Below are 18,775 nucleotides of genomic sequence, written 5' to 3'. Positions count from 1 at the left end.
ATCTTTACGCTAATAGCAGTTGATTTCTGGAGCCCATTTAGACATACGTGTGAGGTGTCTATTGCATGATTGGAAATCACTTTCCTCTCTGCTCACCTTGCTTGAGGCCTCAGAGATGTGATTGGTTACTGCTCCCATCTCCTAGTGGTCCAGTCTGGTTTTAAGGGCAGTTCCAAAATGGAGCCCTCAGATCTTGAGGCAGCATTCATTTCTTTTACCACTGTCTTTTCTTGGTCTGATGGTAGCATCAAGGTAGATTCAAAAATGTGGGCTTTATTAACCACAGGTTTGACTCTGAGAATCACAGAAACACTTGCCTTACTGACTTTATAATTTTAGCCTTCCACTAAAATGGAACGGTTTGAAAGTGAATTTTAAGAATTGTTTTAGAAATTTCAGAAACCAAAGTAGTAGTATTTTTTGTTACTAAGGAGAACATACCCCTTTGTGCATATTGCCAGCTTTGTATTCTTAAACTTCACAAACAATAGGAGTAAAAAATATTTTCTTCTTTCAGTTGGTTTATCATGCATTGCAATTGTTAGCATATACAGCCCTTGGTATTTTAATTATGAGACTAAAACTCTTCTTGACACCACACATGTGTGTTATGGAATCACTGATCTGCTCAAGAGAGGTAACATGTTGGAGTATAGCTACTATAATAATTTTAGCCTTTATTATTGAGTGGCTCTAAAATAATGAATTACAAAATCTTTTAAGTGATTATAGTTAAAGCTCTTCATGGTTTTGTACTTATCTTTCTTAAAGGGTAAGGGCCAAAGCTGATCATTTTCTATCTTTCTAAAGATTTAAAATAGTTGTTGGTGTACAACAAACACCAATTTAGTACAGACTGAGTTCATGAGTGATTACTGCAGGTGCTGATAGAAAGCAGAGCTTAATTGTACAAATAATAACTTTTTTTGTTTTGATATTCATATCACAAAGAATTCTAACAATTTCAAGTTATAAGTGCTTGAAAATTATATGTTCTTTTTTTAGTATCAAACTTACTTTTTTTTTTTATTTGGTGCACATTTGTGTGCAAATTCTTGACTTGTGCTTTTTAAAATTTAGTTTAAACCTTCCTTGGTGGTTTGCTGCTTATTTTTCCTGGATAACTGCCTCCTTGTTCTGTATTCACAGATTTATGCTTCTCCATAGTGTCACCTTTCCATCAGTCAACCAGCCTAGGTACAACAGCAGCACCTCCCTTAAACGTAGCAGATAGTCACTAAGCACCTACACTGTGCACTCTAGGGATGGAGGAGAGAGCAGTGGACAGAAAAGTCAAAAGCCAGTGTTTATAAGCCCTCAAGAAACTTGAAATCTAGCTCTGTAGACATGTAGAGAAAGATCAAGAGAGCAAAGTGTTGTTATGGAGTGTGGACTATTTGGATGTGGAAAAAATTAGCCAGCCTTGAGGTTCCCAATCAGAATGTTGTATTATCTTAGAAAGGCACTACTTTCCATCTTTCTGACCCCTTCAGGCTGGCACAGGAAAGGAGGCTGGTTGGAAGCCTTTAATCTTGAGTCTTATCCCACAGCATGACTGATGATATAGGTTGATGCAAAAGTAATTGCAGGTTTTGTCACTAAAAAAATAGCAAAACCCGCAATTACTTTTGCACCAACCCAATAGAAAGTGTCACCCAGGGCAGGTTTTGCAAGTGTGGGGTTCCTGCTGGTCACACAGGACCTCGCATTTGGAAGGACCCTGAACTTGGTTGAATGTTCACTGGTGCTGTTTTGAACGTCTTAATAATTTTTTAACAAGAGACCCCACATTTTTGTTTTGCATTGGGCCTTGTAAATTGCATAGGTGATTGTGGCTTTACTTGAATCTGGGAGTAGAGAAAGCAGGTTGAGAAAAGAGCTTCCTACATTGTGTTCCACTTATATGAGGCTGATGGTAGAATTCTTTTGATCCCAAAGATTATTATTTTGGGGCTTTTTCTTTAGGATAATTAATCCTTTATTTGGGACTCTAGCAGAGGCCACGTGCTTCTCCAGGAAGAAGTTTTGCATAACAGATGCATACTACTTTATACTAACAATTACCGATGTATTCTTAATTTGGTTTCAGCTATTTGGATGGGTCTTTTGCAAAGTACATCCTGGTGCTGTTGTTTTTGCTATATTAGCAGCAATGTCAATACAAGGTTCAGCAAATCTGCAAACCCAGTGGAATATTGTAGGGGAGTTCAGCAATTTGCCCCAAGAAGAACTTATAGAATGGATTAAATATAGTACTAAACCAGGTTAAAAAAAAGAAAAAAAGAGTCATATTATTTAGCTGTTTTTCCCACAATTGTATATACCACTGCAAACTCTTAAACCCTAGTTACTTCCACTGATCTTACTCTTTCTAAGCAATGTTGCTTTTAGAATATCTAAAACAAAGGAGACATCAATCCTGTTTAAGTGGTTTGCAGGGGAAATGTTATACATATGTTCTTAGTAATTTATTCTACCACTTTTTATAGATTTTAATTTTTTCAAAATATATTCACAGTCATAAATGCCACATTTAAAATAATTTTTACTGTGCTTATTTTCTTAATGAATTTTTAATATTAGTCCTTCACATTCCTTCTTGAAATAAACTCATGGAATGTGACATTTTATTCATGTGTGGAAAGGGGGACTTTGTTGTCATCTGAGTATCAAATGATTGAATACTAAATCATCTTCCAGAACTCCTTGTTACTGTGAAGCTTTCCTAGTCCATTTGATACTTCTTTTCTAGATTCAGGAAAAATTTCTAAGATTTTTCTTTAAAGAAATAAAGAAATCTTTAATGATGAGATGATGAAGCTCTATTTTCCAAGGAAAATAGTTTACCCAGGCCTGGCTGCTAACTGCTACTTTATCAGCCATCTGACTTCATTCTAGTTCTGCCATTGAATCTTGAAGTCATGAACCTGCTGGGTCTCTGCTCTGTTACCTGTGAAATAATTGATTTACACTTGAAGGAGACCCCTTCTCACCCTCACTGAGTGTCTTCCTGAGACTTTCCTCTTGCCTTCCAGATGCAGTGTTTGCGGGTGCCATGCCCACGATGGCAAGTGTTAAGCTCTCTGCGCTTCAGCCCATTGTGAATCATCCACATTATGAAGACGCAGGCTCGAGGTCAGTGCACAGTCTCACATCACCAAAACAAACCTTCCATGCAAACAGTGAGTGGAAGACACCAGCAAAGTAATGAGGAATGTTCCAAAAGGATATGATGAACTGAGGTTTATCAAGTCGGGGAGCAGAAGGCTGAAATAAGACTGCTAAGCTCTAAATAAATCCTTCAAGTCTTCACAGGGCAGGAAAGCGACAACTTTGGGGGCTATCTTCTCTGCCAGGCAGAAAAAAGAAGTCATACTATAGCACTTTCCCACAGGTTAACAGGGCTCTAAAACGTCCAAGTCCTTTTCATCCTGTAACTCCCTGAAGAGTTTAGCTTAGAATGTTTATTAAGGTTTTCTCATAGGTGATTTTTCTTGAGTTTGGAAAAGTCATTTGAAATAGAATCCCATTCAAAGAGGAGTTTATTCTGGTTTTCACCAGTATAGCCTGTTAGAATGATCTTGGGTGTTTTCTTTTTTTAGATTTTTTTGAGACTTCAAAAAATAATTTAGAGATGTGTTGTCTAAATTATTTTTTTTAAAGATTAAATTTTTCATGCAGTTTCTAAGGCAGGTGAAGCTATTCATTTTATAAGTGATTAGGTGAATCTTATTAGCATCTTCTTTTGAATAACAATGGCATGTACATTTACAAATAAGATTTTTCATTAAAAAATCAATCTCATCAAGCTAATTTCCAGACCAATTTTGTTAAATAAGTTTAGTATTTCTAAAATCTAGAAATAAAATGAAGAACTATTTAATGTGAATTATTGTTGATATCAAAGTTGGGACTGTTGCAGCTTCAGAGTAGTCCTGTAGTTGTGTTTGTTGTAGTTCATCCCTGTTCACACACAGGGTACCTTACTCTTACATGTGATAGAGTAGTGAAGAATTTAAGACAAATAAATAAGAGAACAAACACAAAGAGGCCAAGTTTGGAAATGTAGGGGTGTGTTAAAGGTCACCCTCTTCTTCCACAACTTGTCCTCCTGCCTTCTGCTTTTGACCTCACTGATGCCTCTTAGCGGGAACTTCCATGGGGAATTTCCTCCTGACTGGATTCTTCTTCATCGTCTTCTAGTCTAATTCAGTACTTTCTTCCAAATGTGTTATTGTATCATTTTAATCTTGACAATTTTGTGCCCAATTATTTTTCTTTAAAGAGCCAGAACGAAAATAGTATACTCAATGTATAGTCGGAAAGCAGCCAAAGAAGTGAAGCGAGAACTGATAAAGTTAAAAGTGAACTATTACATTCTAGAAGAGTCATGGTGTGTAAGAAGATCCAAGTGAGTATCAACACAGTTAACATTTTATAATCATAAGACATGAAGGTTAATTCAAGCACATGGCACATGCTTTGCTGGTAGTGGGGGTGTGTATATAAAATAAAGTATACATGGAAAAACTTTTTTTTTTTTTTTTTTTAAACAGGCTCTCACTCTGTCGCCCAGGCTGGAGTGCACTGGCATGATCTGGGCTCACTGCAACCTCCGCTTAATTTTTGTATTTTTAGTGGAGATGGGGTTTTCCGTGTTGGCCAGGCTGGTCTCAAACTCCTGGCCTCAAGTGCTACTCCTGCCTTGGCCTCCCGAAGTGCTGGGACTACAGGCCTGAGCCACCACGCCTGGCCTGAAAAAACTTTTTAGATAATGATTTGGAGACTTTCTTTTCTAGTCTTTATAAATATCTTTTTTTAAAATAGTGATTTGTATGTGTATACTACCTTAAAGAGATTTTATTGGCACTAGTTGATAATCTCCCAAATTGTTCATATTTGCTTTTGATGTTTTAAAAGAAACTTTTATTTAAAGTTGGATGTGTTTTCTTTCAAAAGACTTCCAGGGTCTGAAACCAAGTAACGGGGAGTCTCTTTTGGTGAAGTCAGGCAGCTGAGCACCAGGGGCCGCATTATCCTTACTGGGTCTCTGTGCTACACCATGTCCTGTCGATGGATGGGATACCCTGTCGGCATCAACTCAGAATGAAGCTTTTCTTTCCTAGTGTTTTACATTTTATTTGAATGGGAAAATAACTCTACTGTGACCCACATTCTCTTGGGTTTATAGTTTTTAAGTTTCTGTTTCCACAGAGATGTTTACTAAGCTGAGTATAGCTCCAAGTGACAGATCTTCAAAGCAGATGTGAATCTAAAGCTATCTAAAAATGTGGCATGTAAGTGACTGGACAGCAGGTGACAGTAGCCTGCTTTTAAAGTACCAAAACATTCACTTTATGAAGAGCACAGTACAGGAACAATTTTATCAGAAATAAACACTATTTTATGGAATAATAATATTTTTAAAATTCTTACTACTCTGTAACTAAACAAAAGTGTTCAAGAGATTGCTGTATGTGTGGCTTGATCATACTTGCCCACCATGTTTCAATGACACATATGGTATTAAGACAACATTATTAAATACTGAGTCGTGAGTGAAAAATAGTTCTGTGACATAGTATCTACAGCTTTGCTCATAAGGCAACTAAAATAATTGTTGATTATAGAATGATTTTCCTATGAACATGTGCTATGTGATTTGAATTCAGTCAGGATTTATAGAAAATGTTATTTTGTAATAATTTAGAAAATGCTTTAAGCGTTTGTGAATATATATGAAATTCATATACTCACCTTTCACATTGTTATATAAATTCAGCACAGAAAAATTGTAAGCATCTCATAATGATCTTATTAGGAAATTATATGAAATGAATGGTAGGCTGACATTTGCCATAGCAAGAACTCTGTTCTTAGCATAGCTTTCTACCAGAATGGGGATCTTCTTTATTTCTTTGGGCTTCACTCTCTTGAAACAACTGTAAGTTACTGGAACATAAAAATAATTTTCATAACCTTTTTTCTCCAAGCTAACAATAAGCCTTAATTCAAGAGTTCCTTTTCTTCCTAGACCCCTGCATAGAGTTTGAATATGTGAAAGTTGCAGAGGGTTTGTGCTGTAGAGTGTTGGGTGAGCTCCCTGGATTTGCATAGCTCTAACAGTCTCATGTTCGGGTTCATGCTATTTGCAGAGTAGGCAGAGCACTGTTTTACCCACACAAGAAGGGATATGAAGGCAAATTCAGGAAGTATGGCAATAAACTTTGCACACTAAACAAAATCAGCAGACATTGAACTGACTTAAGGTCACTTACGAGCACTCAGACTGAGAGTTGGGGTGCAGAAGAGGGTGTGCTGGATTTCCCCATCTGGACCTTGACTTGCCATTTATTGTGTCTGTCACAGCAGGAGTTGAGTGGGAGGAAGCTATGAAAGTGACTCTCTCATCTGTTTTCCCCACTCATTAAAACAACACTTTCCATCTAGTACAAGATCTAAGCCAGGCTGATGACACACTGTCAGGAAACCTTGGACAGGTCCACTCTGCTTCAACTTTGACACAAAACAAAAGTTGTGCTTTCTGTCCCGACAGGGAAGCAAATGGGGAGTTCAGATAGGAGAGGAAAGTGAAGAATGACTAATATTTATCTAGTGTTTAGGTAGTTTCTTGACAAAGCTTTCTGCCAGGTTTGGGACCTTCCTTATTTCCTTGGCCTTCACTTTCCATTTCAGTTATGATCAGCCTGAAACCCCTGTAGATTGCTGGGACGTGAAAGTATGTCGGAATGGGGGAAGCAGATGGGGAACTCAGTTAGGAGAGGAAGGGGAAGAGGGACCAATATTCATCTAGTGCTTAATCTGTGCCTGGCAATTGGTGAGCACTATGTTTAAATGATCTCATTTACAAGTGGCTTAATTGTATGGCTTGATTATTCCTTAAATATTTGACACTGTGTTTAAATATAAACACTCAAATCTATTTGCATGCAAGTTGTAGATTAGTTTTTAATTAACTACAGTTCTCTGCTTTCTTTTACTCCAATAATAGAGTTGACATAAAATACATGCATTTAGATGAAAATTATTCAGATTTCCACTAATGCTATTTGCAGATGGCTGGCCTGGGAAACCTTGGGAAACTCAGATGAGCACTAAATAGTGTTGCACAAGGCAAACAGAGCTCCCCAAGACAGCTGTTTGCCCTCTCTTTTTCCTAAAAGCTGTTGAACTCAGGAAAACTGTGGGTTGTTCTCTACTTTCTGTGTGTCTCACTCTTTGCCACCATGGGCCCTCAGTGTTGTAACAGTTCAGCCTTGGCGCTTATGAGAAAATTAAAAGGTAGAAAACCCATGCCCAGCCATATGATCATAGGTGTTCCATGTCAATAGAAACCAGTGTCAGCAAGGGTGTGCAAAAAGTGTGCACTTGAACCCTCTTCATGGGAACACTCATTGGCAAAACATTTCTAGGGGATAGTTTGATGAAGGGAAGGTAAAAAAAAAAGTGCAGTCCTTTGGCAGAGTGATAATGTTCCCTCTAGAGCAGGGGTCTCCAAGCCCCCAGCCATGGACCAGTACTGGTCTGTGGCCTGTTAGGAACCCAGCCTCACAGCAGGAGGTGAGCAGAGGGTAAGCAAGCATTACAGCCTGAGCTCTGGCTCCTGACAGATCAGTGGCAGCATTAGATTCTCATAGGAGCACGAACTCTATTGTGAACTCCACAGGCGAGGGATCTAGGGTGCACACTCCTTATGAGAATCTAATGCCTGATGATCTGAGGTGAAACAGTTTCATCCCAAAACCATTGCCCCCACCCTCCAATCCATGGAAAAATTGTCTTGCACAAAACCAGTCCCTGGTGCCAAAAAGGTTGGGGACTGATGCTCTAGAGGTTTAGCTTGCAGAAGGGAGCACCGCACAAGACTGCTTATAGCTGCATTGCTTTATAATGGCAAAATGGGAAACAATTAAAATACCTATCTGTAAAGAATTGGTTAAATAATACATATGAGAACTAGCAGCTTTTAAAAACAATAGAGTAGGTCTTTATGCACTGAGATGGAAAAATAGTGCCACATTTTATTGTTCAGTTTTGAGTCCCAGAATAATTCCATTTTTGTAAAAACAACTCAAGAGCATCTGTCAGGGTTTTCCAGAGGAACAGAATTAATAGGATAGATGTATATATGAAAGGGAGTTTATTAAGGACTCACACAAACACACAGTGAGGCCCCACAATAGGCCATCTGCAAGCTGAGGAACAACGAAGCCAGTCCGAGTCCCAAAACCTCAAAAGTAGGGAAGCTGACAGTGCAGCCTTCAATCTGTGGCTGAAGGCCCAAGGTCCCCTGGCAAACCACTGATGTAGACCCAAGAGTCCAAAAACTGAAGAACTTGGAGTCCAATACTCAAGGGCAGGAAGTGTCTAGCACAGGAGAAAGATGGAGGCCAGAAGACTCAGCCAGTCTAGTCCTTCCAAATTGTTTTGCCTGCTTTTATTCTAGCCATGCTGGCAGCTGATTAGATGGTACCCACAGAGATTGAGGGTGGGTCGACCTCCCCAGTCCACTGACTCAAACATTAATCTCCCTTGGCAACACACTCACAGACACACCCAGAAACAATACTTTGATCCTTCAATCCAATTAAGTTGACACTCAATACTAACCATCACAGCATCTATGTATATAATGATATCTGTGTCTGTATGTGTGTCTGACATTGGATAAGAAAACATCCAGCAGATAGCAAATATTGTATGTTCTCACTTATAAATGGGAACTAAGCTACCAGAATGCAAAGCGTAAGAATGATATGGACTATGGGGACTCGGGGGAAGCAAGGAGTGGGGTGAGGGATAAAAGACTACACACTGAGTACACTTGATACTGCTCTAGTGATGGGTGCACCAAAATCTCAGTAACTGCCATTGAAGAACTTATCCATGTAACCAAAAACCACCTGTTTTGCAAAAGCTATTGGAATAATTTTTTTTTTTAAAAAAGGTCCAGCAGGATATATGCTGGATTGTTTATAGAAGTCACCTCTGAGAAATGCTATTGGAGATGATGGTGACTTTCATTTCTTAAAATGTATGTAGGTCTATATTTTGATACTTTTATAATGACTGATTACTTATAAATTAAATATGTTATTTAAAAAGGGAAAATGATGTACATCGCTGCTACAGTGTTTGCCTCATGGTGGAGAGTGAGGGAGGGACTGCTACTAAACATAAGAGGGACTTGTTGGGAATTTTTTTTCTCTTATTTAGAAATAAAAATAAAAAGGGAAGCAATTATGACAAAACATGAGCAGTTGTCAATTCTCTGTAATTTTCCCATATGTTTTTCTGTTTTTTAAAATTCCTCAAAAGGTAGATAGCAGTATCCAACAGTTATATCTATAAAACTGTTCTTGATTTAAAATAAATGGTACTGTTATTTTGAAGGACTTATTTAGGCAAATGTCATATGATGCCAATTTTACTTATTCTATTCTTTATATATATTGCTTTTGAGATTTAATTATGTATTTAGCCAAGATATATGTCCAACACTACCAGAATTTCTTTAAATAGATTCATTCTAGAATATCGACTGTCCAGTTTAAGATGTTTTGACCTACTGACTTTTTTACTTTATGAGTGTTAAAGCCATATGCATTCAGTAGAAAGCATACTTCAAATACCCATACAACCATTCTGTTTTTCAGTTTCAGTACAGCATTCAATAAATTACATGAGGTGTTCAACATTTTGTTATAAAACAGCATTTGTATTAGATGATTTTGTCAAACTGTAAGTTAATACAAGTGTTCCTAGCATGTTTAAGGTAGGCTAGGCTAAGCTATGATGTTGGGTAGATTAGGTGTATTAAATGCATTTTCAAAATATGATGGGTTTATTGGAACATAACCCCATTGTAAGTTGAGGAGCATCTATACAATTAATGCAACTTGCCTGTGAACTAAGCATATTTGTTCTTTATAATTTTTTAAATCAATATTGTCAGGCCTCTGAGCCCAAGCTAAGCCATCATATCCCCTGTGACCTGCACTTATACATCCAGATGGCCTGAAGTAACTGAAGAATCACAAAAGAAGTGATATTTAAATGGCCTGTTCCTGCCTTAACTGATGAGATTCCACCACAAAAGAAGTGCAAATGGCCGGTCCTTGCCTTAACTGATGACATTACCTTATGAAATTCCTTCTCCTGGCTCATCCTGGCTCAAAAATTTCCCCCACTGAGCACCTTGTGACCCCCACTCCTGCCTGCCAGAGAACAACCCCCCCTTTGACTGTAATTTTCCTTTACCTACCAAAATCTTATAAAATGGCCGCACCCCTATCTCCCTTTGCTGACTCTCTTTTTGGACTCAGCTCTCCTGCACCCAGGTGAAATAAACAGCCTTGTTGCTCACACAAAGCCTGATTGGTGGTCTCTTCACACGGATGCGAGTGAAATTTGGTGCCATGACTCGGATCGGGGGACCTCCCTTAGGAGGTCAATCCCCTGTCCTCCTGCTCTTTGCTCCATGAGAAAGATCCACCTACAACCTCAGGTCCTCACACCGACCAGCCCAAGGAACATCTCACCAATTTTAAATGGGATAAGCAGCCTCTCTTTACTTTCTTCTCCAACCTCTCTCACTATCCCTCAACCTCTTTCTCCTTTCAATCTTGGCGCCACACTTAAATCTCTCCCTTAATTTCAGTTCCTTTCGTTTTCTGGTAGAGACAAAGGTGACAAGTTTTATCCATGAACCCAAAACTCCGGCGCCGGTCACGGAATCGGGAAGAGTCTTCCCTTGGTGTTTAATCACGCGGGGGTGCCTACATGATTATTCACCCAAGTTTCAGAGGTGTCTGACCACGCAGGGATGCCTGTCTTTGTCTTTCACCCTTAGCGACAAGTACCACTTTTCTGGGGGGGGGGGAAGAACCCCCTCAACCCCTTGCCTCCGTGTCTCTACCCCTTCTCCACTTTCCTGGGGGGCAAGCATCTCCCACCCCTTCTCTCCATGTCTCTACCCTCTCTTTTCTCTGGACTTGCCTCCTTCACTATAGGCAACCTTCCACCCTCCATTCCTCCTTCTCGCTGAGCCTGTGTTCTCAAAGACTTAATACCTCTTCAACTCACACCTGACCTAAAACCTAAATGCCTTATTTTCTTCTGCAATGCCACTTGACCCCAATACAAACTCGACAGTGGTTCCAAATAGACAGAAAATGGCACTTTTGATTTTTACATCCTACAAGATCTAAATAATCCTTGTCGTAAATTGGGCAAACGGTCTGAGGTGCCTGACGTCCAGGCATACTTTTACACATCGGTCCCTCCCTAGTCTCTGTTCCCAATGCAACTTGTCCCAAATCCTCCTTCTTTCCCTCCTGCCTGTCCCCTCAGTCCCAACCCCAAGCGTTGCTGAGTCTTTCCTCTTTCCAATCTTCCTTTTCTACAGACCCATCCGACCTCTCCCCTCCTCCCCAGGCTGCTCCTCACCAGGCCGAGCTAGGTCCCAATTTTTCCTCGGCCTCCGCTCGCCTACCCTATAATCCTTTTGTCACCTCCCCTCCTCACACCCGGTCGGGCTTACAGTTTCGTTCCGCAACTAGCCCTCCCACACCTGCCCAGCAATTTCCTCTTAAAAAGGTGGCTGGAGCTAAAGGCATAGTCAAGGTTAATGCTCCTTTTTCTTTATCCCAAATCAGATAGTGTTTAGGCTCTTTTTCATCAGATAAAAAACCCAGCCCAGTTCATGGCTTGCTTGGCAGCAACCCTGTGACACTTTACAGCCCTAGACCCTAAAAGGTCAAAAGGTCATCTTATTCTCAATATACATTTTATTACCCAGTCTGCTCCCAACATTAAATAAAACTCCAAAAATTAAATTCCAGCCCTCAAACCCCACAACAGGATTTAATTAACCTCACCTTCAAGGTGTACAATAATAAAGTGGAGGCAGTCAAGTAGCAATGTATTTCTGAGTTGCAATTCCTTGCCTCCACTGTGAGACAAATCCCAGCCATATCTCCAGCACACAAGAACTTCCAAACGCCTGAACCGCAGCTGCCAGGGTTTCCTCCAGAACCTCCTCCCCCCCTCCAGGAGCTTGCTACAAGTGCTGGAAATCTGGCCACTGGGCCAAGGAATGCCCACGGCCTGGGATTCTTCCTAAGCTGTGTCCCATCTGTGCAGGGCCCCACTGAAAATCGGACTGTTCTACTCACCTGGCAGCCACTTCCAGAGACCCTGGAACTCTGGCCCAAGGCTCTCTGACATCTTCCCAGACCTTCTTGGCTTAGCAGGTGAAGACTGACACCTCAGAAGACCGATCGCCTCGGAAGTCTACAGGACCATCACAGATGCTGTGGGTAACTCTCACAGTGGAGGGTAAGTCCGTCCCCTTCTTAATCAATACAGAGGCTACCCACTGCACATTACCTTCTTTCCAAGGGCCTGTTTCCCTTACCTCCATAACTGTTGTGGGTATTGACAGCCAGGCTTCTAAACCTCTTAAAACTCCCCAACTCTGGTGCCAACTTAGACAATGCTCTTTTAAGCACTCCTTTTTAATTATCCCCATCTGCCCAGTTCCCTTGTTAGGCCAAGACACTTTAACTAAATGATCTGCTTCCCTGACTATTCCTGGGCTACAGCCATACCTCATTGCTGCCTTTTCCCCCAGTTCAAAGCCTCCTTCACATCCTCCCCTTGTATCTCCCCACCTTAACCCACAAATATAGGACACCTCTACTCCCTCCTTAGTGACCGATCATGCACCGCTTACCATCCCATTAAAACCTAATCACCCTTACCCCACTCAATGCCAATATCCCATCCCACAGCATGCTTTAAAAGGATTAAAGTCCATTACCACTCACCTGCTATAGCATGGCCTTTTAAAGCCTACAAACTCCCCTTACAATTCCCCCATTTTACCTGTCCTAAAACCAGACAAGGCTTACACGTTAGTTCAGGATCTGCGCCTTATCAACCAAATTGTTTTGCCTATCCACCCCGTGGTGCCCAACCCATATACTCTCTATCCTCAATACCTCCCTCCACAACCCATTATTCTGTTCCGGATCTCAAACATGCTTTCTTTACTATTCCTTTGCACCCTTCATCCCAGCCTCTCTTCACTTTCACTTCGACTGACCCTGACACCCATCAGGCTCAGCAAATTACCTGGGCTATACTGCCGCAAGGCCTCACAGACAGCCCCTATTACTTCAGTCAAGCCCAAATTTCTTCCTCATCTGTTACCTATCTCGGCTTAATTCTCATAAAAACACACGTGCTCTCCCTGCCGATCATGTCCGACTGATCTCTCAAACCCCAGCACCTTCTACAAAACAACAATTCCTTTCCTTCCTAGGCATGGTTGGATACTTTCAACTTTAGATACCTGGTTTTGCCATCCTGACAAAACCATTTTATAAACTCACAAAAGGAAACCTAGCTGACCCCATAGATCCTAAATCCTTTCCCCACTCCTCTTTCCATTCCTTGAAGACAGCTTTAGAGACTGCCCCCACACTAGCTCTCCTTGACTCATCCCAACCCTTTTCATTACACACAGCCGAAGTGCAGGGCTGTGCAGTCAGAATTTTTACACAAGGACTAGGATGGCGTCCTGTAGCCTTTTTGTCCAAACAACTTGACCTTACTGTTTTAAGCTGGCCATTATGTCTCCGTGCAGTGGCTGCTGCCACCCTAATACTTTTAGAGGCCCTTAAAATCACAAACTATGCTCAACTCACACTCTACAGCTCTCATAATTTCCAAAATCTATTTTCTTCCTCACACCTGACACATATACTTTCTGCTCCCTGGCTCCTTCAGCTGTACTCACTCTTTGTTGAGTCTCCCACAATTACCATTGTTCCTGGCCCGGACTTCAATCTGGCCTCCCACGTTATTCCTGATACCACACCTGACCCTCATGACTGCATCTCTCTGATCCACCTGACGTTCACCCCATTTCCCCACATTTCCTTCTTCCCTGTTTCTCACCCTGATCACACTTGGTTTATTGATGGCAGTTCCACCAGGCCTAATCGCCACACACCAGCAAAGGCAGCCTATGCTATAGCACAAGCCACTAGCCCGCTTCTTAAAACCTCTCATTTCCTTTTCATCGTAGAAATCTATCCTCAAGGAAATAACTTTTCAGTGTTCCATCTGCTATTCTACTACTCCTCAAGGATTATTCAGGCTCCCTCCCTTCCCTACACATCAAGCTCAAGGATTTGCCCCCACCCAGAACTGGCAAATTAGCTTTACTCAACATGCCCCAAGTCACAAAAACTAAAATACCTCTTAGTCTAAGTAGACACTTTCACTAGATAGGTAGAGGCCTTTCCTACAGGGTCTGAAAAGGCCACCACAGTCATTTCTTCCCTTCTGTCAGACATAATTCCTCAGCTTAGCCTTCCTACCTCTATACAGTCTGATAACAGACCAGCCTTTATTAGTCAAATCAGCCAAGCAGTTTTTCAGACTCTTAGTATTCAGTGAAACCTTTATATCCCTTACAGTCCTCAGTCTTCAGGAAAAGTAGAACAGACTAAAAGTCTTTTAAAAACACACCTCACTAAGCTCAGCCACCAACTTAAAAAGGAATAGACAATACTTTTACCACTTTCCCTTCTCAGAATTCAGGCCTGTCCCAGGCGCGGTGGCTCACGCCTGTAATCCCAGCACTTTGGGAGGCCGAGACGGGCGGATCACAAGGTCAGGAGATCGAGACCATCCTGGCTAACATGGTGAAACCCCGTCTCTACTAAACAAATAGAAAAAATTAGCCGGGCGTGGTGGCAGGCGCCTGTAGTCCCAGCTACTCTGGAGGCTGAGGCAGGAGAATGGCGTGAACCCGGGAGGCGGAGCTTGCAGTGGAGCCGAGATCACGACACTGCACTCCAGCCTGGGCCACAGAGCGAAACTCCGTCTCAAAATAAATAAATACGTAAATAAATAATTCAGGCCTGTCCTCAGAATGCTACAAAGTACAGCCCATTTAAGCTCCCATATAGGTGCTCCTTTTTATTAGGCCCCAGTATCATTCCAGACACCAGAACAACTTGGACTGTGCCCCAAAAAACTTGTCATCCCTACTGTCTTCTGTCTAGTCATACTCCTGTTCACCATTCTCAACTACTCATACATGCCCTGCTCTTGTTTACACAGCCAGTTTACACTGTTTCTCCAAGCCATCACAGCTGATATCTGCTGGTGCTATCCCCAAACCGCCACTCTTAACTCTTAAAGTAAATAAATAATCTTTGCTGGCAAAGCTATGCTGAATCTCCTTGGGCACTCTCTAATTAGATGTCCTAGGTCCTCCCAATTCTTAATCCTTTAATACCTGTTTTTCTCCTTCTCTTATTCCGTTTAGTTTTTCAATTCATACAAAACTGTGTCCAGGCCATCACCAATAATTCTAAATGACAAATGTTTCTTCTAACAACCCCAGAATGTCACCCCTTACCACAAAATCTTCCTTCAGCTTAATCTCTCCCATTCTAGGTTCCCATGCCGCCCCTAATCCCGCTCGAAGCAGCCCTGAGAAACATTGCCCATTATCTCTCCATACCATCGCCAAAAATTTTCACCGTCCCAACACTTTACCACTATTTCGTTTTATTTTTCTTATTAATATAAGAAGACAGGAATGTCAGGCCTCTGAGCCCAAACTAAGCCATCATATCCCCTGTGACCTGCATGTACACATCCAGATGGCCAGTACCTGCCTTAACTGATGACATTCCACCACAAAAGAAGTGAAAATGGCCTGTTCCTGCCTTAACTGATGACATTGTCTTGTGAAATTCCTTCTCCTGGCTCCTCCTGGCTCAAAAGCTCCCCCACTGAGTACCTTGTGATCCCCACTCCTGCTCGCCAGCGAACAACCCCCCTTTTTCCTTTACCTACCCAAATCCCATAAAACGGCCCCACCCCATCTCCCTTCGCTGACTCTCTTTTTGGACTCAGCCCACCTGCACCCAGGTGATTAAAAGCTTTGTTGCTCACAAAAAGCCTGTTTGGTGGTCTCTTCACACGGACGCACATGAAAGCTACATGACAGGATTGTTTAAAAACTGAAGTAATTTAAAAGGAAATGAGGTCAGGAATATAAGAAGTGTTCTGCTTTCTCTGCAGTTATATAATGCATATTGATTTTTAACGTGTACATTCATTTTTCTAGGCCTGGTTGCAGTATGCCTGAAATTTGGGATGTAGAAGATCCTGCCAATGCTGGAAAAACTCCCTTATGTAACCTCTTGGTGAAGGATTCCAAACCTCATTTCACCACTGTATTCCAGAACAGTGTTTACAAAGTCCTAGAAGTTGTAAAAGAATGACTGCTACATGAACTGCTGCCTACGGAGAACTACATCAGTAATGGTTTTAATGTTTTGCTAAGTCATGTGTTATTCACATCCCAAAAACTTTTATAGGTAACTGTTTTCAAATAGAAAACATTTTATTTGGTCAATTTGAATGTCATTCTAATTATAAAAATGACTTACACCTTTATCAATTGGTTACTATTTCAATGCCACCTTTAAAATTTGCTATGCAAATGAGTATATGCTTGTACTTGACTTTAATATTTGTGCTAAAGTGAGCAAAGTTACCTGTATAAAGAAAACACAATGGGTTGTGACAAGGATGACTTGAAAATACAGGACAATTCTGACTACCTAGGGGCTGATTTTATAGTGTAAGAATTATTAATGCCCCTTGCTTCTTTTTTCTGCCTCTTGCTCTTGTCTTTTGGACATTTCAGTGATGATTGTAAGTTCTTTGGTCATGTCAGCCCCTGTCATCAACTTGAGTTACAGTAGATGGGGCAGACATGGAGTGTTTGCTCTGTGGAACTATCTGTCTGTTTTGCTTCCTTGTGCTCTTCAGTAGATGGGGCAGACATGGAGCGTTTGCTTTGTGGAACTATCTGTCTGTTTTGCTTCCTTGTGCTCTTTTTGTTCTCTGTTCTCTTGTTAATGAAGCTTTTCCTGCCCATTATTAATCCAAACTCTTGGGCCTTGTAGTTAAGAAATTCCCTTAACTTCCAGCCATGTGACATTATCATGTCTCTTTCTCTCTCTCGCTCTCTTCTCCTCCTCCCCACATTTTCTGTCAAATAAATACTGTTTACTCATTTAGTTGCTTATAAATACTTATTCTTGGTTTTAAAAAAATTATTGGTAACTGTATTTTTCTCATTTTTTAGCATTATTCAAATGTTTACATTTTAATACCTTTAAACCAGTTTAAAATTTTTTCATGTTTAATTATAGTTTTAAGAAAAACTATTTTGAACAACCCCAAATATAGTGCATCTAAAAACTAATGTATATTTGAGTAGACATCACTTGTAGTGGAACAGTAGACTGTAGTACATGGTAATTTTTCTTTTACTCTTAAGATACAATAAAACATGACTAATTTTCCTGTCAAAAACGTAAAGAATAACAATAAATGAAGTTTTTATATTTTACTTTTAAGATTGCCTGTCTTTAATAAGACAAAGCCTTAAGCCTTATGTTATAATTTTGGTTCTAAAAATCATCATTTCAGTATGAGGAATAAGTATATTTCGTCTTCCTCTTTAGTTTTCTTCTTCCCATTTATTTTTATTTTGAAGAATTTCTACACCTTCTTTGAATTCCTTGTATGAATTTTTGTTTCTTAGAAGTTAATTTGTGTGAAATGAGATTCTTCAAAACGATGAAACCTCGTAGCTCTGAGAAAAGGTTTTAGGGTTTTAAATTCTAAGCAAACCGTGACTATGGCTGACTGACTACACATTTAATTACACAGCTTCTCTTTCTTAACCACAGGCAGATTAACCTCATTGTGGATTGTCCTTGAGACCTTAGTTCTCAGGCATGGTTTCTGGTGCCCACTCCTGGAAGCCGCTGTTCCCTTTCTACCTTCTTACCAGAGCACAAGGGCAGGCCTGGTCCCGGGGAAGCAGCAGCTTGCTGACATGAGTCAGCTGCAAAGGCTGAGGAGTGTGCCCTCAGAGAAGCACCACGCCCCAGCCCTGCCCCAGCGCCCAGAGCCGCAGCTCCCAGGGATGCTCCTTCCCTGGAGGCGGCCCAGGAGAGGGACTCTGGCAGTGTTCTTCAGATTTGTGGCCACTGTTTCTCATTTGTTGGTTGACTGTTTTTATTTCTTAGGCTTTTGCTAGTTTTAGAAAATAGGGAAGCAGCCCGTGATTTGTGGATTAAAAGCAACATTTGAGCGATGATGCGCAACAGTCCAGGAAAATGGGCAGCGCACACTTGAGGCTGATGATGGGAGTTGACACGGGCAGGGAGAGGGTGGTGCGCTCTGCTTATCTGTGATTGTTGCTCACCTGAGTGTGGCTGATTGTGTACCTCCAGCAGCTACAATTTTTAAAAATTATACTTTTACATTTATTTTACATTTTTCTCACCCCTAGTAATTTCCTTCCAAATAAGTTCACATGTAATAGGTAGAAATTCTGTATAAGAAAAAAGCATTAACAATACTATTATAACTGCTTCATTTGCTGGGAACCATTAAAAGTAGTATAAATTAGCTTTTTCCAGAAGGATCCTTTTGTAGCAGTGTTTATGAATGTAACCCCCAGCAAAATGTGACTATATATTAGGGGAGCCAGTTTGGAGCAGAGGCCTGAAGGTCCCTGCTATGCAGCAGTGGCAGCTCGCAGCACCAGTGCCGTGGAGCATCCGCACCTTTGATGGCAATGCAGAGTGATAGCAGGTTCCATAGGTGTGACAAAACAGCATTAAAGCTCAGTATTTTGCAT

The 18,775-nt window shown here is 40.9% G+C and overlaps 1 protein-coding gene across 1 annotated transcript; it reads left to right on the top strand.

The window, feature by feature from the left end:
• The first annotated feature begins 537 nt into the window (after window positions 1–537).
• LOC129056667 (protein C-mannosyl-transferase DPY19L1-like) lies at window positions 538–17,138 on the top strand. Its single transcript, XM_024249458.3, has 5 exons — window positions 538–637; window positions 2,090–2,264; window positions 3,036–3,135; window positions 4,286–4,411; window positions 16,178–17,138. Exons 1-5 carry the CDS (start codon window positions 572–574, stop codon window positions 16,332–16,334), a joined length of 624 nt encoding a protein of 207 aa, XP_024105226.2. The 5' UTR covers window positions 538–571; the 3' UTR covers window positions 16,335–17,138.
• The last annotated feature ends 1,637 nt before the right edge of the window (window positions 17,139–18,775 follow it).

Source organism: Pongo abelii, chromosome 6, assembly GCF_028885655.2.
Source record: "Pongo abelii isolate AG06213 chromosome 6, NHGRI_mPonAbe1-v2.0_pri, whole genome shotgun sequence".
NCBI classification, from domain to species: Eukaryota; Metazoa; Chordata; class Mammalia; order Primates; family Hominidae; genus Pongo; species Pongo abelii.
This window is presented reverse-complemented; position numbering and strand designations above follow the sequence as displayed.